The 27,113-nt window shown below is 39.7% G+C and overlaps 1 protein-coding gene across 7 annotated transcripts in view; it reads right to left on the bottom strand.

The window, feature by feature from the left end:
- DCAF6 (DDB1 and CUL4 associated factor 6) overlaps window positions 1-27,113 on the bottom strand; it is a 66,805-nt gene that overhangs the window by 9,846 nt on the left and 29,846 nt on the right. For 4 of the 7 annotated variants that reach the window (XM_054973467.1, XM_054973470.1, XM_054973469.1 and 1 more), the window contains exons 9-16: window positions 24,940-25,059; window positions 24,484-24,726; window positions 18,496-18,663; window positions 14,300-14,411; window positions 11,752-11,867; window positions 10,957-11,040; window positions 10,441-10,756; window positions 8,493-8,531 (exon numbers count right to left, since the gene is read on the bottom strand). In XM_054973467.1, coding sequence (XP_054829442.1) covers window positions 8,493-8,531; window positions 10,441-10,756; window positions 10,957-11,040; window positions 11,752-11,867; window positions 14,300-14,411; window positions 18,496-18,663; window positions 24,484-24,726; window positions 24,940-25,059 — 1,198 coding nt within the window. The remainder of the gene's footprint in view (window positions 1-8,492; window positions 8,532-10,440; window positions 10,757-10,956; window positions 11,041-11,751; window positions 11,868-14,299; window positions 14,412-18,495; window positions 18,664-24,483; window positions 24,727-24,939; window positions 25,060-27,113) is intronic. The other 3 variants (XM_054973468.1, XM_054973473.1, XM_054973471.1) reach the window with 2 other exon arrangements.

The raw sequence follows: 27,113 nt of genomic DNA, 5'->3' as shown, positions 1-27,113 counted from the left end.
TTGAGGTCTTCTGTGCAGGCACACATGGGACTGCACATGCGCAGGCCTGCCAATTGGAAGTTTTTTGTAGCTTTTTGTCTACTAGAGGGCGCCTTCGCCTCCCAAAGTGTATGCACTACTGTTTTCCCACTGAAAAAGCCCCTAGGGAGGCACGGCACTCTCTGACCTTATTCCTCTTTCGCCGCCACACTCTTCAAGTAAGCATGAAGAGCATAAGTGGAGAAGGAGGGACAGGATGTGTGCCTGCACAGAAGACCTCAATGAACAACAGTTACAGGTAAGTGCACCCATTTTTCATTTTCAGTCTTCTGTGCAGTCCCACATGGGAGTTTAACAAGCCATTAAAAGAGACTGCAGTACTGCTGTGCCCACTGCTGCCTCCTTCCTGTCAAGGACATCCAACGTATAGTGCTTGACAAAGGTGCTCACCAACGACCATGTTGTAGCTCTGCAGATGTCCTTTCTCTTTTAGATCCAGTAGAAACTCTAAATTTTGGGCCAGTGTGCATTTATATTCTTCCCTGCTGCCCAGGTGGCAAATTTTCCCATTTCAGTTCATATGACTGTCTGGTAGATAATCGTCTGGCATTTAAGATCACCTGTGCTACACCTTCCAGCAGCAGTCCCGTGGAGTTATTAGCCATGCTGTCAGTCTAAGTTTGCCTACATAGTGATGCAGGATCCCTTGTCATGATAAGAGATCCAGTTCATTGGGTAGGTGAAGGAATTGAATGTTGGCCAACTGGCGTAGGCAGTGGAACTAAGTTTGCCTGGGCCAGAAGGGGGCCACCACAATTGCCCTTTTACTCTCTGATTGTATCTTGCTCACTACTCTGGCCAGTAGGGGAATTAGGGGGGAAATGTAGAAATGGTGACCCGACCAGGTCAACTGGAAGGCATCTCCTATCTAGATGCCTTCCAGTTTCATTGCGCAGACCGCCCCTTGAACAAAACAACCTGGCCTTTAGATTTTCTCTTGTAGCAAACAAGTCTAAACCACACTTTTGGAACACATGTGTTATGTATGTATCCAGGATGGCCTATTCGTGAGAGTTCACCCCTAGTCTGATGAGCCAGTCTGCGATGACATTGTCCGTGCCAGGTATGTGTACCACACTTACGTTTACACCATGTCCGATGGCCCAATCACATAATGCCATTGTCTCTTTACACAAGGACCTGGAGGTCATCCCTCCCTGTTTGTTCAAGGTAGAACATGGCGGTGCTGTTGTTGGTAAGAACCTGCAGGTTCCTGTCTTCTACCACATCTGCGAAGAAAATTAAGGCATAATGTATGGCTCTTAACTCAAACAGATTGATGTATAAGTCCCTTTCACTTCTTTCTATGTTCCATGTGCATAGAATTTCCTAGTGTGTGTGTCGGTAGTGATGGACACCTCCATGATCACATGTCTGAAGGGGATCCCTTTTGACAAGTGGGTGTCTGCAAGCCACCAGTATAACAATCTTAGCACTAATCTAGGAATACTGAACCATTTTTCTTGGGAGTCCAACTCATTGTGGAACACTGAGATAAACCACAACTGCAGTTCTCTCATACGCAGCCTCGCAAATGGAACCAGTGCAGTGGTAGATGCCAGAAGGCCCAAAAGGGTTTGTATCCTTTTCGTTGACTGAAAGCAACATTTTAGGAATGTGAGGACCATCCACTTCCGTTTTTGTGCTCTCTCTACAGGCAAGAAGGCACTGTCTGCCGAGCCGTCTAAAACAGTCCCAATAAATTGGACCCTCCTTGCTGGTACAATTTTGGACTTTTTTTTATTTATGAGGAGCCCCAAATGTAGGCAGGTTCATAAAGTAAAATCTACCTGTTTTTGTACCGCTCCCTTCAATTGGCCGGTAATAAGCCAATCATCAAAGTAGAGGTACTTGGAACAGTTCTGTGTTCTTAGATGGGCAACGACTACTGCCATGCATTTTGTAAACACTTGGAGTGCAGTGGATAAGCCAAAGAGGAGGAGCTGGTATTGATAAATCTCTTCGCACATGAATCTTAGGAACTTCCTGTGTGATGGATGGATTGAAATATGGAAGTATGCGTCTTTCAAGTCCATCACTGAGAACTGTGAATTTGATGGAAGCAGGGTTAAGACCATGTACAGTGTAGTCATGCGGAACCTGCATGGGGTAATGAATCTGTTAAGGTTTCTTAAGTCTAGGATTGGTCTGTATCCCCCATCCTTCTTCTCCGCTAAGAAGAATCTCAAATAGAAGCCCAGTTTTGCTTCATCCTTAGGTTCCGACTGGACTGCCCCTTTTTCAATAAGTGCTCTGAGTTCTTCCCCCAGTTCTGGGGGGCAGTGGGTATTTGAATGGTTAGGAAGACTCAGACATGAGAAACTTTCAAATGCAATTTTATAACCATTATTGATAATATTTAGGACCCTGAAATCAGTGGTAATTGTGCACCAGGCTGAATAAAAAACTGTCGCCTGTCGCCTTGTGACTGGTCTAGTCAGAACTGTTTTGAGCCTTGGGGTTGCTCTTTGGGATGGTGAGACTGTGATCTTTGTCTCAGCCTGTGAGGTTGTTTCCTCCTTGGGAAGCTGCTCTGATCGCTTGGGTAAGAATCATGTTGAAGATACATATATCCTTGATATGGTTGGTACTGACTTCCCTTTATATTGTGATAGTTGTCGAAACTGGCCTCTTCCTTGTCCTTGCTGGGTTGGTGGTAGGACTCCATATGAGCGTGCTATCTGCCTGTCTTTTCTTTTTTGTGACAGGTATTCATTGATTTTCTCCGAGAACAGTGTCTTCCCTTCAAAGGGTAGGTCCTCCACCCTGTTATGTGTCTCTGTGGGAAGAGCTGTGGCCCTCAGCCAGGCATGCCTTCTCAAGATGATGGCTGTAGTCAAAGTCCTGGTAGAAGTGTCTGCCACATTCCTGCCTGCATTAATCTGCTGCCTCACTAATCTCAGGGCCTCCTCCTGTATGATCTTGATCAGTGACTTTTGATCTTCTGGCAGTTTGTCATGGAATGCAACAGCCTTGTTCCATAAGATCTGATACGCAGCCATCATGGTGACATAATTAGCAATCTTGATGTTCAGTGCTGCTGATGAATAAATGTTCCTTCCAATGGTGTCTAGCTTCTTTCCTTTTTTATCAGATGGCATGGAGTGCCTCCACCTCATCTGCATCTCTTTGGTAATCAATGAAGAAGGGGGTGGGTGGGTTGACAGGTATGAGCAGGAATTGTCCTGGATCTTGTAAAAGCTCTTGGCCTTTTTGGTGGTTGCTGTATTGGACGCGGGGGTTTTGCACAAGGTGTTCATCATCCACAAAATCCACTATAATTGGGAACACCACATTGGAGGTGGTCCCAGAATAAAGATGCTGCAATATTTTATCCTTGGGTTTGGGTTCTGATGATATGTAGATCTCCAAGGATCTCACCATTCTGAGGAGTTATTCAGCATAAGACTAGAAGTAATCCATTAGTGAAATACCTTCAAGTTCCCCTACTGCCACGTCAAGGGATAGATCTGATGGGACACTCGGGCTGTTGCCTCCTTGGAAGAGTTCAGGCTTAAATTCTAGCTTGGGTAGGTGAAAAGTCATGTTCGAGCTAGGGATGGAATGCTGCCTTCTCAGTGGTCTAGGTGATGGGTCCCTGGACATCACATTTGTGTGATACAACCCTCTCATATCCACTTCATAGTGAGGGTGATCATGATGGTACCACGGAGAAAACTTATGGGAGCAGCATCGTCCCATCTGGGCGTATTGATGTGTTGGGTACCCTTCTTGGCCTTGTGGAATCTCTCCCTCCTCAGATGAGAATATTGATGGTGTCTTGAAGTGCACTGACAGTGTGCGAGGAGGCTTTATTATCACCACCTCTGGAGCAGCCCATTCATCACTAGAGGACATCCTGGCCACATCCTACTTCTTGGACAGGTGCTTGGTCTTCTTCGTCCTCTTCCTGGGAGGTTCCCCTTCAGTGGCCTCGGTCTCTCTGATGCCTGATTCCAATTGGGATACTTGTGCCGAAGGTAGGATTATCTTGGTCGAGTCCCTCAACTTCAGCTGTCAGAGCTGAGAGGTTGTCGGATTCAATTGAGCAGGTGACCTCAGTTCCGAAGCCCATGCTCAACCCCGAGTAGAGTCTGGTAGGCTTGATGTCTCATGCAAGACGGAGTGGGCACTGCTCCAGGGTGTTCTCGAACCCGATGGGCTGGGTTGTCATGTTGGACTTGGATCTGGCAGCTTGACGGCACCAAATGGCATTGATTTAGTCGCCTTTGGATTGGGTCCAGCTACCGCCAGGGCACTTTCTCAAAGTGCTGCCTTCAGCCGGGGTGGCTGGACTTTAGGAGTAAAGCTCTGGCAGGACTTACAGGTTTGGGTGTTATATCTTTCCCCCAAGCAAAGCAGGCACAGGGCATGACCGTCAGCTCTTGTCATTTTAGTGTTGCACTGAGTGCAACACTTGAAAAGGGCTTTCTCAGCTATACTCACTCACGAAGATCCTCAAAGAAGAATAAACTAAATGCTCCCTCTGACCTCTGTGCAAGACGCAACAGAACCTCTCTTACCAGAGGCAAAAGAAGAACTGAGGGTCAGAGGTGGGGAAACACCCATGCCTCCATGGGGGCTGTTTCAGACTGCACAGAAGACCAAAAATGAACTGTACTTTGTATATTTGTGACCTCAGTATATTTGACTATTTCAAGATTGATTAGATTGATAAAAGTCTTAAAAGACAATCATGAGTGATTTTTGGCTAGGATACATGGATTTCACTTGCACCTGGAATAAATAAACTTCTGATCTCTCCCAGTCACAGTATGTTAACGTGTTAGACATAGGCTATGGGAGTGAACAGCTCTCTTAAACACAGCTTTGTGCTTTATTGGTTAGAGAGTTGATTTAAAATAGACAAAGACTCTGAGGTTCCACATGCCTATTTTAAAATGAATGCTCTCCCCATAGAGAGAGACATCACTTTATTAACATGATGTCACTGAAAATTTTCCGAAGGGCATTTTAACATTTGCTTACCAACATGCTGTAAATAGTAATTGGTAACACTCTGGAAGCGTTAAACTAAGCTAATTAAACTAATTTTCACTCGCTGTCTATTTCAGCGAAGAAAGATAAGGCATATATGTCAATTTATTCTCTCCTTGATTTATCAGGATACCAAGTGGAGGGCCTACTCATCTTCCCACATGTGACAAATGTACCCAAGTACAACCTCAGAAAAAAGATTTTGTGAACCTGTAAATTCTTGTTCTATGTAGGAGGGGGTTACGAACAAAAGGGACCATGGTGTAAACTTAATAAAAAGAAAAAAATGCTGTGTAGGAGGGGAGTAGTTGCCCCACTGTATTTTGTGAACCATGTAGCTTGATTCTAAATTCCAGGAGATTAGAATATTTCAGCTCCCCAAGATGATGATGACTCATGTCCTTATCAATATTTTTTATTCACTCGTATGGGATTGGATCCTACAACGCATCAGCAGAAGGTGCTGATGGTCAAGGAGTTCCATTGCTGTAAGGAGCAGAGGGAAAGTCTTTCCCCTTCCCCCTCCTCAAAATGCAGCCTCCCAACTTGCTTGGTTATTTGTCCTCATAGATTCCATGACTTTGGGAATCAACATTTCTGGGGGGATGTTCTTGTGGAGAAGGAAACACAGGAAAGATCCACAATCTTGGTGCTGATGTAACTTGTTATCCATCTTGTGGGTAAGTTTAATAGGGTTGAGGGGGGCCTTAGCTTGATCGGCATGGTCTATGAAGTTTAGTGACCCTTCCCTTTGTTCCTTATAGCATGATCTGGCATTTCCTTATATGATACAAGTGAATCCCAATGAACACTTTTTAATTATTCAAAACTGAGACAACTTCTTATAAAAACCTACAATGTGGCTTGAACACAAGCAGATGTTCATTTAACTTTCAGAGGATGCTCTTGTTCAGAAGGCAATGCTTTTCAGAGCCCATAAACTGTTCTGAGTTTAAAATGCATCTTGAAAATTAGTTCTGCGGCCAGTTTAAAGAAAAAACCTGGGGCGTGGGGGGGGGGGGAACCTTCCTAATTGGCAAAATAGTTTTTCAGTCCTTGAAGGTTTAAATAACCCTTTGCAAACTGAGTGGAAGCTGCACCTTCGAAACAGAAAAAAAAAGCCAAATGTGAACATGAAACGTATCCATGCACCCATATTATTATTATTATTATTATTATTATTATTATTATTATTATTATTATTATTATTCCGCCTTTCTCACTGAAACTCAAGGCGGATTACACAGTACGAGGTTAATACAACCAGTATCAAGTAAGTACATTTCAATACAATACCATAAAGTAAACATGTACAAGTTTAAAGACATAGAATTAGCAAGGATCCAAGACATAGTAAGAGATACTGAAGCAAAACATAATCAATTCTAGGACTAACATTAGACAGCATGGAGCAATGGTTGTACATAGAAGTACATATTTAAAGCAGCAGATAATATATGAGACAAAAATGGTGATGAAGTCTATGACCCCCAATTTGTTAGTGAAGCACCTGAGACCCCATCCTTACAACGCAGCCCTCCCATTTGAGTAAAAAGCCTTTTTGAATAATTCGGTTTTGCATCGTTTACAGAAAGCCAGAAGAGTGCAGGCTCTTCTGACTTCCTCAGGCAGATCATTCCACAAGATAGGGGCCACCACAGAGAAAGCCCTTGTACAGGCTGCTGTTGACTTCACCTGTGTGCAGCCTGGTACCTGCAGGAGACCCTGTTCAGATGAGCGAAGCTGCTGTGGAGGAACATAGGGAGGGAGGCGGTCCTGTAGGTATGCCAGACTAAAGCCGTGAAGAACTTTGTATGTAATAACTAATACTTTGAACTAAGCATGGTAAACGTGGAACGACTGTAGGATGGGAGTGATGTTCATGCTTCTGCTCACTCCTGATAACAATTGAGCTGCAGTATTTTGAACTAATTGGAGCCTCCTAGTTAACTTAGATGGGAGGCCAATGTATAGAGCATTACAAATAGTCAAGCCTTGATGTTACTATAGCATGGATCCAAGTGGCCAGGTCAGCCGTGTCAAGATAAGAAGCCATCTTCCAGGCTAGAGTGAGGTTGTAGAAAGCATTTTTTGCCGCTGCCTTAACTTGTTTTTCTAGTAATAATGCTGGATCCAGTATAACCCTAGGCTTTTAACTGAGTCTGCAAGGGTCAGAAAAACTCCATCGAAAGTGGGGAGTACAGTGTCCTTCAAGATCTCTGCCTTCCCAACAAGCATCAGTCCTGTCTGGGTTCAATTTCAATTTGTTATTTTTCAACCATTTCACCACAGCTGTCAGGCAGCGATCTAAGATTTCCACTGCATCCTGCAGGGACCTGGATAGCGAGATACAGAGTTGGGTGTCATCTGCATATTGATGACATCCCACTCCATAGCTGCAAATGAGTTCTTCTAAAGGCTTTATGTAGAGGTTGAATAACATGGGAGATAAGGTTGCGCCCTGTGGAACCCCACAAGATAGTTCCCATTCTGGAGATAGCTGATCTCCGACAGCAACCCTTTGAGTCTGTTCCATGAGAAACGATTTAATCCAGTCCAGGGCATATCCTTTGATGCCCACTTCTGTTTCTAAATGGCTCAGCAGGAGGGCATGGTCTACTGTATCAAAGGCTGCAGACAGATCCAACAGAAGCAGTAAGGAGGCATGGCCTTTGTCCATATTCAGATGGAGATCATCCACTAATGCTACTAGTGCTGTCTCTGTCCCATGCCCTGGTCTGAAACCTGATTGGGAAGGGTCCAGAGCGTTAGAGTTATCCAAGAAGGTCTAGAGTGGGTTGGCTACCGCTCTCTCAATCACTTTGCCCAGAAAGGGCAGATTAGAGACTGGACGATAACTGGCCACATCATTTTTTGTCCAGGGATGGTTTTTTAAGTAGCGGACAGATAACAGCCTGTTTGAGCTGTTGGGGAAAGCTGCGCTGAGTTAGTGATTGATTTACAATAGACCTTAGTGGCTCACTTATGTGGTCCTTACTTACATATGGATCCCAGTTCATCATTCTTTCATGTAAGCATTATTTTTAAGTTTATCCACTGATAGTTTTGACAGTTGACATCAGCTACTGAATGTGTTCAAACAATACCAATTGTTTCAAAACAGGTATCCTATCAGCAAACCTCGTAAATAGTGGCACATGCAAAATCCACTACATGCTTTGATAGGTAAAAATAGATGGATTGCAGTTTTACTGTACATTTTAATACTGCAGTCATCTTTAATGAACACACTAAATAGGTTAATAAAGTTGTTAAACCTTTACACAGCAATTTGTTTGCACTATTGCTAGGCACAACATGCAGTCACTCTGCTCTTCAACCCTCACTATAATGAAGTTTAGTAGATTTAAAACTGACTAGTACAATAGATGGTTAGAGACAGCACCAAAGATCTAATAAATCAAATTCCATATGGAATGAGAATTTTTAATTACCTCATTATTCTATCACCTACTGTTGTTCCTCTGATATATCTAATGAAAGGAATAACAGCTCAAGTCATTCAAATAAAAACTGTATGTACTAACCTTAAAAGTAATAGTAAAATATGTTCTAAGTTCATATTAACCAATTTATTTCAATTTAAATTGCTTTCAAAATTACTCCTGAATAGAGGGAGTGAGTTAAAAGATGTTTTCTACAACATTATGTTCTCTGTTGCATGTCTCCCTCCCTCGTTTCCAGCAAAAACTCTAAATGCATTTGCAAGGTACATAGTTTACCCTCAGCACTTTGGTACTAGTAGCAACTTCCTACATTTCATAAATGGTTGGATCCAGTCCAGCACTGCTGATTTTTCCTTTGTCTTTAGCAGCCCTTTCCTATTCTGGGTTAGTCAATTCTCCCAGGATCATGGGACCCATACGGACTAACAGCCATGTGGGTTGGGGGCCGCCAGGCAAGGAGACACAATCACCCTCTCCATCTTACATCAGTGTAGCTCTGCTGACAGTAGGAGGGGTGATTTTCTCCCCTTTCCTTTTCTCAACAATGCATTGTAACCCATATCCATGCAAGTCCCATGAACCTGGGAATGGATTTTTACCAAGGTTGGAAATTGCTGCTGGAGACAAGAGACAGATCCATCTGTGCCTTCTGTTGAGAGATTACTGAAACTAACCCAATATTTATTAAGAAGTTGAAGTCACAATAATGTAAAGGTTCAAAAACTGAACTTAGTCGTATATAAAAATATAAAATTAGTACCTCTGAACTATTTTTGTCTTTATGATTAGTGGGTTACACATTGCAGAATGAACCAACTTGAATGCATCAGTAACCAAAGAACTAATACATAATGCATTATTTAATATATACCATGTATGCCACCTTAAACTCCTTAGAGTTAACAATGTAACAACAACAAACAATAGTTTGAGTTGTCACTTTTTAAAGAAGTTAAAATAGTAGCCAATAAACACAGCAAATGTTTTCTCCTAATACTGGTCTGCCATATTTCCCTGTTGCAATTCTGCACATTATCCTTATTCAGTGAAGTAAAAGACCAATTTTGTATGCATGCTCATTTTAAATGAGATTAAGCCATAATTCATTATTGCAGAAATGCATATGTTGTCTTACTTGGGACCTTACTTAATAGGGAATTAAGAGGAAATCACTGAAAAATAGTAACAGTTATTGGGACATTGCCTACTCTTACGGGAAATGGAGGCTCTGACTTGATCATTTATCTAAAAATCTACTGTATCCCAAGTTGCTTCAATACACACACATACACAAGAGGATGGAATGGAAGTGAGGCACTCTCAAAATTTCAAGATACAGTCTAATTTTTTAAAAAGGCAAAAAGTATTAAATAAATTAGACTAAAACCAAGCACTATGTATTGTAAAACCAAACATATTTTTAAATAAATGAGATTCCTCTTCTATAGATTTTTATTAAGCACTATAATCAGGTCTAATGAAGAATAAGTCTTTCAAGACTTCCAGAAGATATGGGTTTTTAAATCCAAGGGCAGGAACTCCACAAGTATGATGAAGTTACTGAGAAAATCCCTCTGCTTACACTTGTCATGCAAACATGGCACAGCAAATATATGAGTAAGCATTTTTAAAACCATGCCATGTAAGACCCACATGACAAGCTAAAAATATGCATAAACATATGCAAATATAGTTCAGGTTATAAAAAGAATGTTTAAGCAGAGACAATATGCTGAGGTAGAATTAAAAAGGCCCAACCACAGAAGTCAGCGTAATGAACTAGCTCTTCATGCCCATAAGTATATTTCAAGTTGCCAGCAAGATGCACATGACCCTGCGGCAAGAAGCTTAGCATAAAGTTTCCCACATTCTCCTTAAGCAAAATTACTGAGTATTAGGGAGAGATGGCGGAGGGGAGGAATAATGAAATACAAACCTATGACCTACTCCTCCACGATACCTTGCACCAGGTATCAGGACAGGGTCATCATCACTATCATCAGTTTCTTGAAAAGCAGAACTTCTTGTGGATGACTCTTCATGAGAAGCGAGCCCCGAGGAATCAGGCTGGGATGGAGGTTCATGATTTGTATTGTTCACGCTGGCAGTAGATTCTCTACTTTGCTGACTCAGAGTTCCTCGCTCATCTGTTTCTTTGACAGACAACCTGCCAGGCTCCAGGGGAAGGTTGATGTCAAGATGACGTTCATTTTCTTGTTCCATGCTAGCCTCAGGCTGGTCAGATGCATCATCTGATAGAATAAAGAAAACCTCACCAGTTACAATACTGAATACATTTTGCACGTCTGAGAATGTTATACAGTTATAAAACAGTATTAATAGGGATAAGTTGCTGATAGAGATACAGCTATAAATATTTCCATAAATATAGCTAGAAATGACAAACTGAAAGGACCTGGACAACTGCATGATAGATTAACATGTAACACACCTGAATGTGGTGTTCCAACATTTCCATGTGTAGGTATCAGTTCTTCAACATTTGTAATATCCTCATGTGATTCTTCAAGGACTCCTGAAATTTAATATTAAAAATATGTGATGAGGTTTGCCTCTACATATTAAAGTGGATTTCAAAAACCTTGGTTGTCTAGTAGAATCAAGGTATGATCTTCATCAAAAAAAACCCAAAAAATACTGAAAAGCTTCTATAATACTTCATCCACATCTTAAATGATGTTATGACCCACCCTGAGCCCGCTTGTGGGGAGGGTGGGATATAAATAGAACAAAATAAATAAATAATAATAAATAAATAAGGGGAATGAAAAAGAAGGCTACCTGTGTTTCTAACTACTTATGACAAGGTACTGTTTAGGTGAATACATAAATGTTTTTCTGGACTACAGGACACTGAAGCCCAGATGGAAAGAACCATGAAATCAGTTCCATGACTCCAAGAGTACTTTTGACTCATCATTCATTAGAACAAAAAAAAAAACCCACCTCCAATACCACAAAAACTACTTCTGAACCTAAGAATAGTTTCAAAAGCACTTTGTAATATGATATTGGGCACTGCGAGTGAAACAGATATCAATTCCACTGGGCTAGCTTTGCTTGTATGTTTCTCCTTGTATATTTCTGCAACCAAAAATCAGACAAAAATAGTATTTTATCAGGTTGAAAAGTTAATCTTACACTTGGTACACAAAGAAATGTTGTAAAGTTCAAAGGTGTAAAGGCAGAATATGTGCTTTGCTATAGTTATAACTTCCCATCTTACTTGATTCTTCACTCTCTGGTGTTGGTGCCTCTGAGCTCTGGGTTCTTAGGGATTCTTCCTGACCTTCAGGCTTGCTATGACTTCCGCTCCCCCTGGAACTTGAAGCTGTGCTGCTCCTACCAACAAGACCATGTAAAAAGACAAGCATGTGCAGCATGAGAAAGACAGAAACAGGATAATTTTACTACCACTTTTAATCATCTTTAACTTTTGTTGATATTATTTGGAAAAAGCCAGCTGAAAGACATTTTAGGACAAATTTTAAGAAACCTTTTGCAAAAGCTACCTAATTCTATCCACTCATATTTATAAAATCACAGTACATGTTGGGGACTGCTGCTTGGCCTTGCAGCATTTATGACATGAGGTTCCTTTCTGTCTGAAACCACTAGGAGATATTGTTCAGAAGTTTAGAGTGAGGTGCCACCAATAGGCTGATGACACCTAGCTCTATTTCTCCCTGTCAACTTAAATAGATCTATGGAAGCCCTGACAGGCACTTAGAGAAGGTAAGGGGATTCACAAGGCCCAATATCCTGAAGCTCAGCGAAGACAATATTGAAGTGAGGCTGGTCAGTGATGAAGCCACTAGAAAACTGAGTCAGCCTGTGCTGGAGGGGACTGCACTCACTCTGGAGCAGTTTCATAGCTTGGAAAGGATGCGGCTGGAAGCTTAGGTCTCCTCCATGGCATGTAGCACCTTGTATCAGCTTCCGCCAATATACCACAATGGCCATTCCTGAAAAAACTTGATTTGGCTACAGCATGTATGTATGCTGCAAACCATCTTGAGCACTAAATATGGTGGAGAGGCGGTATACTAGTTAAGTAAATAAAATAAACAGCAATCCATGTTCTAATCATATCCAGGTTAGATTAATGTAATGTGCTTGCCTTTGCTAACTGTCTAGAAAGTCAGCTGGTCCAAAATGTGGCAGCCAAGATACTGTTTGGAGTTGGAAAAGGCATCATATCACCTTCATATTGAAAGATCTGAACTAGGTGCCTGTTTGTTTTCAGATTTGAAACACAGTGCTAGTTCTTACCTTTAAGGGCCTAAACAGTTTAAGGTACTTTGGGCTACCTGTGAGACTGCCTTCTGCTGTACTTTCCAGCACCCATCTCCAAAGACCAGCTCTCTGTGCCTCTCCCCCTGCATCTGCAAAGGTGAGGCAGGTGGTGACTAGACACTGAGCTTTTTCAGTGATCGAATGCCTTTGGGATTCCATCCCTCTTGAAGCTTGCTTGACACCTGCCTTGTGGCCTTTTAGGTGATAGACGAAAACATTTATTTTTACGCAGGCTTTTAATTAAGATGTTTCACCTTTTTCAGTTGTTTTATGGTCTGTTTCTAGTCTAAGAATTGTTTTATGGGTCTTTTAAAGCTGTTCAATGGTTGTTTTACGCTGTTTTTATGCCGCTGGCCGGTTTATAATGGCTTGTTTGTAGTATTGTTAATTTATGTATTTTTAATGATTTAATGATATCGTGTTTATTTGTAAGCCAGACCTGAGCAGGTCTCTGGAGAGGTAGCATATAAATTCTCTAAATAATGTTTGCATTTAGTGTTGAGAGTTTCTACAAGCTGATAGTGTTCGCTGATTTTTGCTATTTTTAAAATGATGTAAGATAGGAAAAAAGATATACTGCACACTTTCGTCAAAATAACAATTTCAGATTACATCCTGCTTCTCTTATCACAAGAGCAGCCATGCTAGATTACACCTAAATTCCATTTAGTTCAGTATACCATTATCCAAAATAGTCAAACAGAATACCTCCAAGCAGGGCATAGAAACAAAGCTTCCCTCTGATGCTTCCCTGCCCCTGGTATTATGCATGCTATCTCTGAACATGGAGGCTCCATTGAGGCATAATGGTAGACCACAAATGTTTTTTTAAATTTTTATTTTATCCAATTTGCAAATCTATTTACAGACCACAACAGTTTATACAAAGGTACATGTTTACAGTGGGATCATAATAGCAATTTGATTTTACACATTTCTTCAATACAACGTATGACTTCAGAATTTGCCATTTTATAATCACAAATGGATGACAAAAGAGAGGGGCTATCACTGACTCTAAATATATAAGCATACTAATATTAAAGATGGTGAGGAATTACTGGGCATTTGAAAGATGTAATTACACCCACGAACGTGTTTAATCCCCTTTTGAATCATCTAAGCTAGGGGCCATTGCTGCATCCTGTGGTAGTAAACTCCATAAGATCATTATATGATGGTTAAAAAGTACTTTCTCCAAACTTACAAAAAGAAAGTATATTAGAACATTAAAAAAAGATGAAGATTCCCCTTTAACTTTTACATGTTCCTTTCAGTATTTTAAAGATCTTATTTATGGAGCAGATATATTTTCTAAAAAGTGAATGCACCATATGCTCCTTCCATTATTTTAATGTGCTATCTCCTTCCTAATCAGATCATTACTACAGTATGATATGAGACGGCTATAAAGATAAAACAAGCTAAAAATTTTCAGTGTCCAAAGTCATGGCATATGTTAAAGAAAGAGGTCTTACCACTCATCAGTGAAGTCCAGTTTTATTGTGCTTGTAGTTGTTCCTTCTGTACTGTAATGTAAACTTAAAACAGGTTCACCTGTTCCTGGCCGTGGGCTCATCTTTTCATCATCTGAAAATAAAGAGTTTAAGTGTGATCATATCACATTATGTAGGTAGATTATAATTGTGAAAGCAAATTGTTTTCTCTTACTAATATTTTCACAGCTATACAGCTCTTGCTGTAGTACAATCGACTGAGGAGCCTACACAATGGTAGCTTCTAGTGGGTAGCTGTGTTGGTCTGCAATAGAACAGCCAGATTTGAGTCCAGTAGCATCCTAAAGACCAAAAATATGTCCAGGGTATAAGTCTGAAAGCTCGAAAGTTTATACCCTGGACATCTTGCTGGTCTTTAAGGTACTACTGGACTCAAACCCTGCTATACAAAGGTAAATGTTTACATGTGAGGTCTCTGGAAAAGACCTAAAATACCAGTAATACAGGGAAGAGAAGAAATTAGCTTTAGAAATGCATATAACATTTCTTCAAAATCAAATGGATACCATTCCATGAATAGATTCATTTACCTTTTTGAAAATCATGGTAGTCTATTGTTTATAAAAATAAACTAACCTAGTTGTCCTGCTTTGAGGAGCTCTAGTGAGTAGACAAGTGTGAACAATTCTTGTATTTCACAGAATACAACAACCTGAACACAACGCATAAATGTAAATACTTTTACAATAGGCAACAGGAGCTCACAGTGCCCACAGTGCTGGGTATTCTGTTCTGATATGTATGCAAGGTAACCAATTCATAAAGATCTTACAAACAAAAAGATCTTACAAACAATTAAATGGAGAGGAGAACTATATAAGCTACTTTGGGCCCTGACTTGGGGAGAAAAGTGCAGTAGAAACAAAATAAATAAATAAATCTGTTATGTACTAGGGCAAAGATCCTGAACAGTTATAGTAGATTGGTGGTATGATTCTCCTCCAATAGCCTCAGGTAACATGGGTGTGGGCTATAAAATCAACTGATCTGATTCTAGGCTGTTGAACCCTCCATGATTCAACAAAGAAACAGGCACTGACCCCCTCCACCCCAACCATACAGATACTTTCTACAACATACCAGCATCCTGTATATGCACCAGAGCTGCTAACCAGTTAACAATTCAAAAGAGAAAAAGCGTTTCTAAATGTTTTGGGCTGTTCACCCAATGACACTAGACTGATAATTTAAACTCATTTTGCAAATTGCATACAGTTCTGAAAACAATCACATACTAATGTGATTGTAACATAAGATGCAAGGATTAAGAGGTATAAAGAGGGCAACAAAGTTGATCCAGAAAATTCTAGATGGAATAGGAGCCTAAAGAAATCAGTGAAGATAGAGGAAAGAATTGATAGGACTATCATCGATAGAAGAGTAAAGAGAAGATGAAAATGGAGAGTAGATTAAACTCAGTAGCCTGACACCTTCTCTCCATACCCTGCCCTGATAGTTACTGTCAGATAAAGCTGTGTGAGTTAATAGATGTTGAACAGGGAAAATCCTGCTGTTGCGCCATTCCAACCTGCACTTTTCTTTAGGGAAAAGCAAGTGCCAATAATAGGGTCATGATTTGGAAGGCATGAATGGACAACTATAAATTGGAGACTTAAACTCAATTCCATTATAGTACGTGTGTTTCATTTGTTTAACCTCTGAGCTAGAGATTTTTGTAATATTTCAATTTAAACTAATATATAAAGAGGTTCTGGTCATATCTTAAAAAACAATTTTCTGACTGTAAGGTAAACAATAATATTTAGCCTCTAGTATCCAAACATCTAAGCACTGTGTACATGTACTGGGGCTTTTCCTGTCCCCCTTTCTACTGTATTAACTACCGCCCTTGAAAACCTGTTCATGAGCATCAGGGATCTTATGATATGGCATACAGAGGGATGTAGCTAAGGGGTGGTGGTGGAAATTGGCAAGCCCTATGTGCACATGGAAATGTTTTCACTCATTCATAAAGTTCCTTGGGTTGCACTTTTGCTTGCTTAGCAGATTAATTATATACAACACTGTAATCTCAGAATGTTAATTGATAGGCATATTGCCTCATTCAAAGGGGAAGAACACTTGCAATGTTCAGAACTGACAACGCACAATGAGACCTTTACAGTAAAACTAACTATTCCACATACAGTAAAACTAACTATCCCACATACTGTAAAGGTCTCATTGTCAGACGGACCACCTAAATTAAATAATATTTCAGAGTGCTTAGCTTTCAATGACTTATTGGCATCAAAGTGGAATAGTCTATGTATACTCCTATTCAATGGATAAAGTCTAAATAGAAACAGGTCTTAATCTAGACTTCATATAGGTTACTTATGAAGATTGGGGATGGGTCACTGTGCATGCCTGCTTGCGGAAAATAATGCACATGTAAACTGGAGGTGGGAGGCCATAAGCTGGAACTTACAGCTCGACTATCTTCTGTTTAAGACATGGCTAACTTTTTAAAAAATGGTTTGTGGTGAATAGTTTGTGGTAAACATTTGCAAATATTATATATCGAGACTCTAATATTATATTATAATATTATGCAAATATTATATATTGAAATTCTTCCCCCTTAAACTGCTATTCAATCTGACATCATCAGGTCCTGCTCCTCAACTTATGCCTGCCCAGGTATAGGATGCTAGGGACCTGGTAACCCTCATAACTTTCTTTCTTAATGATGTAGAACCTTCACCTTAAAGTATGTATAGCTTGTGCAATCTACCCACCCCTTTTGAAGCAGACACTGAGCTAAACAGAACCTACTGGCACAGGATTTTACACATTAAGTCCTGTTTCTCATGTGTGAGACCTGAAATCTTGCTTAAGCACACCAATGCATATAAATTTTACATCCTGGGGCAAAGTAAGATATTGGCCTTGTGGCTTGTTTCTGAGATGAAGGGTTACAGCAATGAGGTGGACTTTTGTTTCTTAAATTCATGAACAGGCAGTTGTTGCTTTGCAATCTCTTAATATGCCTATCTAAAAGAGTTAGCAACACCAAACATTATAAAATAACTACAAGATACTATAGACTTCCTCTTATGACGACCTACTGACAAACCCTCACTAGGGGGTGGAGAATCTCCTACCCTCAGCTCCTATTTCCTGCTGCCTCTCCAAGCGGCAGTAGAGGAAAATAATACTAAAAAAACCAGGGCCGTCAGGGGAAACTCATGTGATATTAGTGCTCTTTAAGAATTGCTGGAAACTCTTACGGTTTTAACCTGTGGCTTTACCATAGAGGTTATAGTGATTTCTAGAAAGACATGACGTCACTTCCAGGTTCTCTCTGGAAGTAAACTCACAACATTCCATGTCTCCACCCCCACAATATACCCACCTGTAACATTTTAGATAAAGTTTATTAGCTAGCCAGTTATGTGAAAATATAATTTAAAGTGAAAAGAGTTTATTACTTTGATCACAGACCAACAGCATTTTGCTTTATGGCCCTCAAAATGGAGTCTTCTACAACCATGCTGCCTGTTCTAAATTAGGGGTTGTGAGTCATAACAAAACGTATGAAGAAACCAAGATCCTTCATCCCCATAGAAGCACATCAAAATATTTTAGGCTAACCACGTTTAATATAAATATTTATACATGTTTTTCTATGATGTAACATTACCATGAAGTGGCCCAAACACAGATTTAAAATAAATCATGCACTTCTCCGTTTGGAGGAAAGAATCTGCTTGGTCTGAGAGGGCCACTTAAGACAGCCCCCTTCATTACAGGTGATGTTGTTCACCTTCTCTGGAAAAACTACCTATATGGGTAAAGCAAGAAAACCCCATTATAGGAAATGATTTCAATGTAATTATTCCTCAGTGTACTAGCTTGGAATAAATGGCCCTTAATCCTACAACTCTGTATATACTGGAGCAGTTCCTCTTATTGATCACATTTTATTTGTATATAGACTACAGAAAACAAAAATGTTAAGGAAATAAGGAATGATGCAGCCAGTTATTAGTACCTCTGTAACAGAGTAATGATAAACAGCACCAAATGCAAAGAACAGTCAAGCAGCAACTGCATTTGCCATTTCGTTCTTGATGGGAAGCATTTGAGCAAACAATAGCAGCACAAACTAAGTAACTATACCAGCTGCTTTATAAACCTTGACAAACGACAACCTGTAGGCTGAGGGTCCTGTGAGGAGCCCTTAGGGGAAGACTGATCAGAGCTGGAGGACTGTTGTGCTGAACCCTCAGCTATCTCTCGCTGTCTCTGCTGTTCAGCCTTCTTAAGCCTCAGCCGCTGCAGGCCCCTACGGAGTATAGCTAACTCAGGCGCCATTAATTCTGACAGACAGGAAAAAAAGGGTGTAAAAAGAAACAGGCATAGAACATAGGATAAAAAGAACATAAAGACTAAAGAGCGAGGTAATAGATATTGAGTAGAGGAATAAAAGCAGCATATTTCTCTTTAAAAAGCAGACCACTAATATTCAGTAAATGATATGCATGAAAATAAAGCATGCTTTGCTTGAATGTATCCTTTTAAAAATTATATGAAACATGAAGCTCATTATTCATGCTTAGTGTCTCTACCTATCCCCCAAACACTGAAGCAATTAAGTGAAGGAAATTAAAAAAAAGAAGCTAAGATGGTAATGACACATATGAAGTTTTACAACAGATCTGATTTAATGGGTGGTTCCTTCCCATAACATGTCAATTCATGTAGGAATCAAGAGAACCAAAAGCCTGACCAGCCCTGTTCTCAGAAAAGTGACTGCTGCCATCAAAGTTTCTGTTAGGTTTTAAAAGATTTTCACCCCTCCCAATCACACTTACAATTCATATTTAATGAGCAAAAATATCTGAATTTGTGCAAAAAGAGCAGCTTATCTCAGAGTAGTCCTGAGGCACACAAATGATGTAAGAAATACTTTGGAGGTGATAATGTAGCCTTTAAAAGGTAAGCAAGAAACAGACTGTGGTGGAAGACAATTGAAAAGCAGCAGTATATCTTCTGTACCAAGCTAACATTGTACCATATAGAGCTTAATAATGTGACATGATTTGTTTTAATTTTGCTGAACTGATCAAATCTTGCTGATCCGATAAAAAGGATCAACAAAAAACATTGTTTCTAGGAGGTATGGACTGAGAATGAGAAATGATTAAAACAGGGAGTACACATTCAGATGTAGAAAAAATGTGACTTTCTTAATTTTTAAAAAACGTTGATGAATTTTCTTTAATCTCTTCTTTGTTAGGGAAGCTCAACTGGTGTCTGGCTAATGCAGGCATATATAGTTTGCTTATATTTACTGTTAAATGAGAGACCTATGCACAGTGTCTAATAATTTTATTATCTGAAATAACACTATATCTGAATGACAACTCATTTAAGCTGAAATGGCAAGACTTCAGTAAACAGGGTAATTAAACTGGTTTAAATCCTTAACAAGGTTTGCTGTTTGGGCTGCAAGTCCCAAAGAGAAGTTTGGCTGTAACAGCCACAACACAGTGAATAACAATAGTTTGGATTCAGACTATCACAAGCAGAACTCCATTCAAGAAACAGTTTTCCTCTCTCTTCCTTCCATCTATTGTCCTTTGAACTCCCTAAAAACCTGCTTCTGACGGTTAGGACCACTCTAGAATGTTACAGCATATGGTGCAGTCGCTACAGTAGGAGGTCAGGATTCCACTAAAATCCCAGACTCTTTTGTGCAAACACTTTCAGATCACCCCTGGAGCCCTATTTACTACTACTGAAGCTACGTATTTAAGACGAGGACAGTGGAACATCTTGGGGGCAAAGGTTGAACCCATCATACAGGACCTGAGAAAAGGAAATTGCCAGAATGTCCCAGTGACACAACACTTTGCAAACAGGGTAAGTTAAATAGTAATTGCACCCTGTCAGTCACTTTATGTAAAACCACACCACAACTTTGAGATAATCCATGATATGTACCCTGGCAGAGATAATTCCCTTGCCTAAATTGTAAGTGTCCCTTTTGTTAATAAAGGCGCTTTGAGTACATAGTAACTACTGTCTCCTCAAAAAGACAACGTTTTTGCATTAACTTTGTAGGAGTCTCTCATCCACAAATCTGGTGTCCATCCGGAGTAACTCCATATTATAGCTAAGAAAGTATATTGTAAACGGTAAAAAGACTGCTTTAAGTATGAGTGTGTTTAGATTTAAAGACAGGCAAACTGTTCCATATCAACTATTTAAAGTTTATGTACTAGAACAGAAATAACAATTTAAACTATTTAACATTTGACTTCAAACTTTTTTCTTGAAAAAATATGGACCGACTTGGTCAGAGTTCCAACCAGCATGATATTAGTTCGGTAAACAAAACGGGGGTTTAGGCTAGTTTTTCTTCAAGAAACAGCCCCTTAGGCTACAAGACGAGCAACTTCAGCAATCAAGGGAAGCCATTTCTAAAGCAGTTTGTGACACAAGGAAGTCTTCTGATCAAAGGGGAAAAGTCCAACATTCCATGAGAAATGAGCTTAAGAAGCTTTTTGAACCCAGCTCCTGATTCCAGCCATGTGTTTTTTTACCCTGTCCAGGTAACATGTGAGCAAACTGATGGAAGCAATAAAGGATGGTAGCGGGTAAGACTCCTAGTATCTTCGAAATGATGAAATTACATATTTTTGCCTTATAGCCTGGGCTAAATGGCTCTCCCTTCAGCCCCTGCAAAACTGAGCTCTGACAGGGCACTTATCCACTCTATATAAAATGCTCTAACTTCTGGAACTGGAGTCAGCAACTACACTTACTGGAAAAGCTGACTGGAGGATGAAGAATATATACAGAGCTACTGGAGCACAATCCTTAATATGGCTCCTACATCCATTAATCTTGATCCAGCCTATCCCCTTTCACTCTCAAAGTATACTGAGGTCCAAATTAAACGTAATGGCAACTCTGCGGCCACCACAAGAACAATGCCACCATTTAAAAGTCATTGCTGTACATAGCTGAGATGGACAAAATGACAAGAAAACTTAAAGATCTTGATCCAGGAGAATATATTGCAGACTGGGAGAAATTGAAACAATATCTAGAAAAAAATGGGATGTGAAAGGAGGATTGTGGCAGTTTGAGAATTATTAATATGTGACTTTATAAAGGGGAGAGAGAAGTAACTTTACCATTAATGGGGAAACTTAGCTATTAATTTATCTAAGCTAATATTAGTAATAAGGAGATTGTATTAAAAAATAGATAGTTTAAACAGTGAAATGTAGATTGATATATTAGAAAATTGGAGATATAGAAGAATTTGAACATGCTATAAATAAGTGATATATAGGTGATACAAGTGATATAGGTGATATATAGTGATATATAGGAAATAAGTGATATATAGGATTTAGAAAAATTATGGTTAAGAGTAATTTGAGTAATAAGAGGGGTTTGGGGTTGGAAAGCTGTTGGAAGTCAGTAAGGAGGGGGGAAAGGGTGGGGGCTGATATAATTTAGATAAGATGGGGAATTTATGTATTGAATAACATTGTATGTACTCACCAATAATTTTTTTTAAGTCATTTAAAATGCCATGAGGGCCTATTCCTGATCGAGGTCACAGTACGACGGATTGGGGTGCTCTTGTCCCCCACACTTTATCAAGTGCCAAAACAGTCGCAGCTCTTCCACACAGCTGTTTCAGCACTTGAAAAGGTGTGTAAGGAGGGGAAACAAGAGTGCAGCAGGCCCAATCAAAATGAGACTCTCACAGCATCTCTGAAATTACTTTAAAATGGTGGCAGTGTCCTCATGACAGCCAAGAGGACACCATCACATTTAGTTTGACCCTGAGAGCCACTTAACATTTAACCAGAAAGTATTTGGGACAGATTACAACGAAGCTTGGTGTACATCTCAACACCTAGTAGATACTTTTATGCCACATTAAATGGCTCTCAGATGGTCTTCAGTTTCATTCATTAATTCGATGGCTCTAAGGACTACTTCATACAGGACATTTTTTTCTACCCAAAAAATAGTCAACATGCAGCAATTTCCAAATACACATCATTGAAGCAAGACACATTTGTGCAGTTTTCGTACATGTATACAGTTGTATCCATTTGACATTTTTCCTACGCAAACATTATTTCTATGTATGAAATGTTTTTTCTTTAATTCTATCCTGCCTTGCTGCCCTGAAGACAACTTACATTTGGATAGCTTATATTATGCCATTCAATTAGCATAAATTAGATTGTGCTGTTTTAAATGATCCAATACACAATTACAGTAACAGTAAAATTATACTGGCAGTAAAAACTAGACCATTACATGCAAAGCTGTATAAATTAAACAGAGCCCACTACTATTCTCCCTGGTACTTCCATCTAGCCATAAATTGTGGCCTTCACCTCTTCTTCCTTGTCATGCTTACTTTCCTATGCTATATAACTGTCCCTCTCTGTCTAGTGGAGATGCCATTATTTAATTACATTCTACAATCCATGACTCTGATCCGGATCACAGATACTCCACTCAAGTAAGAAATGGTGCACATACACAGAGGTGAAGAAAGGAAGCTACGCCAAACTGAAAGGAGGGGCTCCCAGCACAAATTCCTTATGTAACACCATCATTCCATGTTCTGTGTACAGGATGTTTCAGATCTAAATGGTGACAAACAGATCTACTTTGGTTCCTGTGTTTTATCTATACAGGATTTGAATATCTAGGGCTTTTTTTCTGGGGAAGAGGTGGGGGAACTCTCACCAGGGCAACTCCTGGCAGGAGGTGGTGTCCCTGTTGCATTAGCTCCAGGGAAGTGACATCACCACGCATGGCGCTGCCACACACACACACACACACCGGGAGAAAGAAAGAGAAAGGAAGGAAGGAAGGAAGGAAGGAAGGACAGGGAAAGAAAGGCAGAAAGAAGGCAGGGAAAGAAGGAAAAAAGACATGGAAAGAAGGAAAGAGAAAGGGAGGGAGGGAGGGAGGGAGGAAGGGAGGCTTCAGCTGGCAGGGGGAAAATCCCCCTCCTCTCAGCTGAAGTTTAAAACCTGTTTGGGGCTTCCTCTGACCAGCTGAAGAGCGAGGATTAAAGAGCTCCTTTCCCACAGCTTGCCAAGCAGAAAGGAGCTCTTTTAACCCCCACTCTTCAGCTGATGGGGGGGGCTTCCCCCGATCAACTGACGAGTGGGAGTTAAAGAGCTCCTTTCCCTCACAAGTTGGCCAGGGCCACCAGAACACATGACTACTTTGCAGAGCTGCTGGAACACCTGGCAGAAAAAGGGCCTGTCTAGTACGGAGAAAAGCCTGGTACAAGGAAGTCCAAGGAACAGATATCTGGTTTGTTACTTAACATTACGTAACTATACAAATTTTAGCAACAGCTAGGATACAAAGAATATCTAATCATATACCCAATGGGACTTTTTATGTCTCTAGAACAGTAAGCCCCATGCTACAAACCAAACTGCTTTAGGAAATGAGGTGACTTGCAAAAAGAATTTGTAATGTCATTAGGTTCTGATGTTCAATGTAAAAAAACACAACAACCAATAAAGCATGCCTAAAATAGCTCTTTGGACCCAATATTTCCACTTTTCCTATTGTGTAGTAGAACCACCTTCATGGGCAATGTCACACTTCAAGTTATAAAATGGAGTTACTTCAGATTCAAAACATTACCTGTGCAAAAAAGGTTATACACAAAATAACAATGGCTAGAATAACATCAGGGCAAATCCCCAACCAAAACTGTTGGGGAAAAGATGCAATGTAGGCTTGATTCCTCTAACATCCAAGATGTTTTATAAGGCTGGAGAAGAGTCTTAGTGCAATGGTGCAAAAAACTAGCCCTATTACAATACTTTATGCCTTTTGGGGGCAGGTCACAACTGATGACTGTGTTGTAGTGAGTTACAGCCAAACTCCAATCTGGCAGAGGCATCTAGTAAAGGAACAAGTGAAATAATTAGTATTTACTATTAAAGGATTAGTTGTTTCACGTGAACTGCCCCTCTTTGGAAACCTGTACTCCTTTACAGCCACATATAAAACTTAGTCGAATATTGGTATATTCAATCCACATTTCAGTTATACCACACATCGAACAAACCTGTATAGGTGAGATACCTAAAGTGTTCCAAGGATGAAACTTAGTTAAGGCATACCAGACTGATGGAGTGTAGGAGGTACGGAGGTTTCCAAGGAAGGCCTTTGTTCACTGTCAGGAGATGACAGTAAGGAAGTAGAAGGGGGGCTTTCTGTTGAGGAGGATGTTGAAGGAGCTTGTGCTGACATTGTAGAGGATGATGACTGAAGCTGTTCTGGACCATCCACTTCCATTGCAGCCTCTGTTTCAGTACTTGCAAGGGCACCAGCAGCAGCAGAGACATCTGACCTACTAGTCCCACCTTTGAAGAAAAACAGCCAATCAATTTAGTAACAAAGAACTATGTTGCTAGTTATTTATTTGATACAAACGAAATGCATAACAGAGTCCATCATGAGAATGGATTTCAAAAGGTTTGCAACCCAAAAAATTCGATTAAATTGCACTTCCTATTACATAACAACCCCATTGATATTTCATATTGAAGACTGTAGTGTGTTAAAAGTATAGTCACCTCTAGATCGAGATCTTCCTCTTCCTCTGTTGCTCTGTGCGACTTCACTTGCTTCTTCAAACCACCTTGACAACATGTCAGACATCCTTTGCATTAATGAAACATTAGGGCTCTGCTCCCCTGTATGTAAACAGTGATAATAATGCTTTTACCAAAAGCAGCACAACACCTCTTTGCCTCAACTACATGATGAAACACTGAAATCCTACATATTTAGGTATCTGCAGAATAAAAGCAATCACTCAAAATAAGGTTAAAAACGAAAGAACAAAATGAAATTTTTGGAGTTTTATCTTCGGACAAACTTCAAAGATACCTTTCAATATCTTATATAGATGTAACTCACTGATGATGGGGGGGACTCTTTTTGAAGCTCATATATATTCTCTTATTTATAATTAATGTGATTTATATATCTAGGTTATAGAAATTGTCAAACTTTTTTTCTAAATATTATTTTTCATATTATGTTCCTATTATCCCTGTGCTTTCTCTCTATGATTGAATTAATTCAGATATATATATATAGTAGGTTAACGTGTCAAATTTAGAATGGACAACTGACACTAAAATAGACTAACAGTTAAGCTAAATATGGAACTAATAACTAAATATACTAAATATTGTGTGATAGAATATAATGTAGAATGCAAAATGTTTAAAGTTTTACCTATGCTGAATTCCCCTAAAAATAGGTTATCAAATATATTTAGAAACATTATAGCTCATTCCTTTTCTCCTTTTTTTTATAACGGAAATGAGGGAGAGGAATAAAAGTATTTTATATATTTCCATTATATCTTTCATGCAGGCCAGATTTATTATTATATACTATACATACTCTCTGTGAAGTAGTCTAATGTACTTTGTATAAGGTTCTATGCACTTTCAACTGTTATTTCTGTCTCTTTTTAAAATAAAATAAAAATATTTTGCCTTAACATCTGGCTATGTGAAGCGACTATTTTACACTGTCATGTAATCCTCAGCCTGCAACCTGAAGTGGTATATATAAGTGTTATGTTTCTGCCTCTCATATTCAACAGAGAACGTAAATTCAGCTAAGAAGTTGCCACTGAGTAGAAAGAAGTGGTACAAGCCCTGCATACAGAAGAACTCAGGTTTAGTCCCTGGCACCTCCGGTGAAAAGGATCTCAGGCACCAGGGTTGAAAAAGACCTTGCTCTGCTTGAAAACATGGAGAGCTGCTGCTGCTGGCCAGCACAGACAGTGCCAAGCCAAATGAACCAGTGATCTGACTAAGCCATTATAGCAGATACACATATAAGCTACAGATACAACCTTCTTTGCAGATTTATATTTACCATTGCCTTCCAGAACACTGAGAACAGCACCAGCTATCCCAGTCTATGTAATATGTTCAGCCAAGATCCTGGATCCATTATGCTACATACACCCTTCACTGGCACTTCATAAGATAACTGTTTTATGATTATAATGATAACAAAACCCTTAAAATCTTTTTAAAAAACACCAGATACATAGTACTTGAAACAATTAAAACCAAACAATAACACATTTAAAACTGGCCAAACTAATAAAAAATAAGTCAACATGAAAAGCAGCAAGACAACAACAAAAAATCAAAAATGGGGGAGGGGTGTTCATTTGTTTGAGGAGGCACCAGTTCTAAATAAATAAAAGTAGGACATACAGTAAATTAAATAAACAAAACCAAACAAAACAGATTTTTAAAAATCAGCAAAAAAATCAAAAGAACACCTGGGAAAATAAATATATTTTCACCTGGTGTTGAAAGCTTAAAACCCCAAGTGCCAGGAAAATAGCTGAGGAGAGGGGGGTTCTTAACTGGGAGAAGACTCTGTTTCTATTAACAACTTGTCTCAACTCAGAGAAAGATCTCAACTGACATGTATAGAAATATATGGTTCTTTAGGCACCCTGGTCCCAAATTATACAGAGTACAAGTTTTGTTATTTGGCACGTGGAAAACGATAACTGTTGCTTAATCAATTGTGCCAGACACTCAAGCTTATTGGTCTGCCCAAACTCTGCAGGGAGAAAACTATGGCGATCAAACCCTACCCCTTTGGGAATGTCATTGTGACCGTCCCCAGAAAACCCTTCCTCCCTAATGATGGAGCCATCCTATGCAGGCCAGCTGCCTGGGAACTCTCTAGCAGAGCTAGAGAG

The sequence above is a fragment of the Eublepharis macularius genome, chromosome 3 (genome assembly GCF_028583425.1).
Source record: "Eublepharis macularius isolate TG4126 chromosome 3, MPM_Emac_v1.0, whole genome shotgun sequence".
In the NCBI taxonomy this organism is placed as follows: Eukaryota; Metazoa; Chordata; class Lepidosauria; order Squamata; family Eublepharidae; genus Eublepharis; species Eublepharis macularius.
Note: the sequence above shows the minus strand (reverse complement) of the source record. Positions and strands in the feature narration are given on the sequence as shown.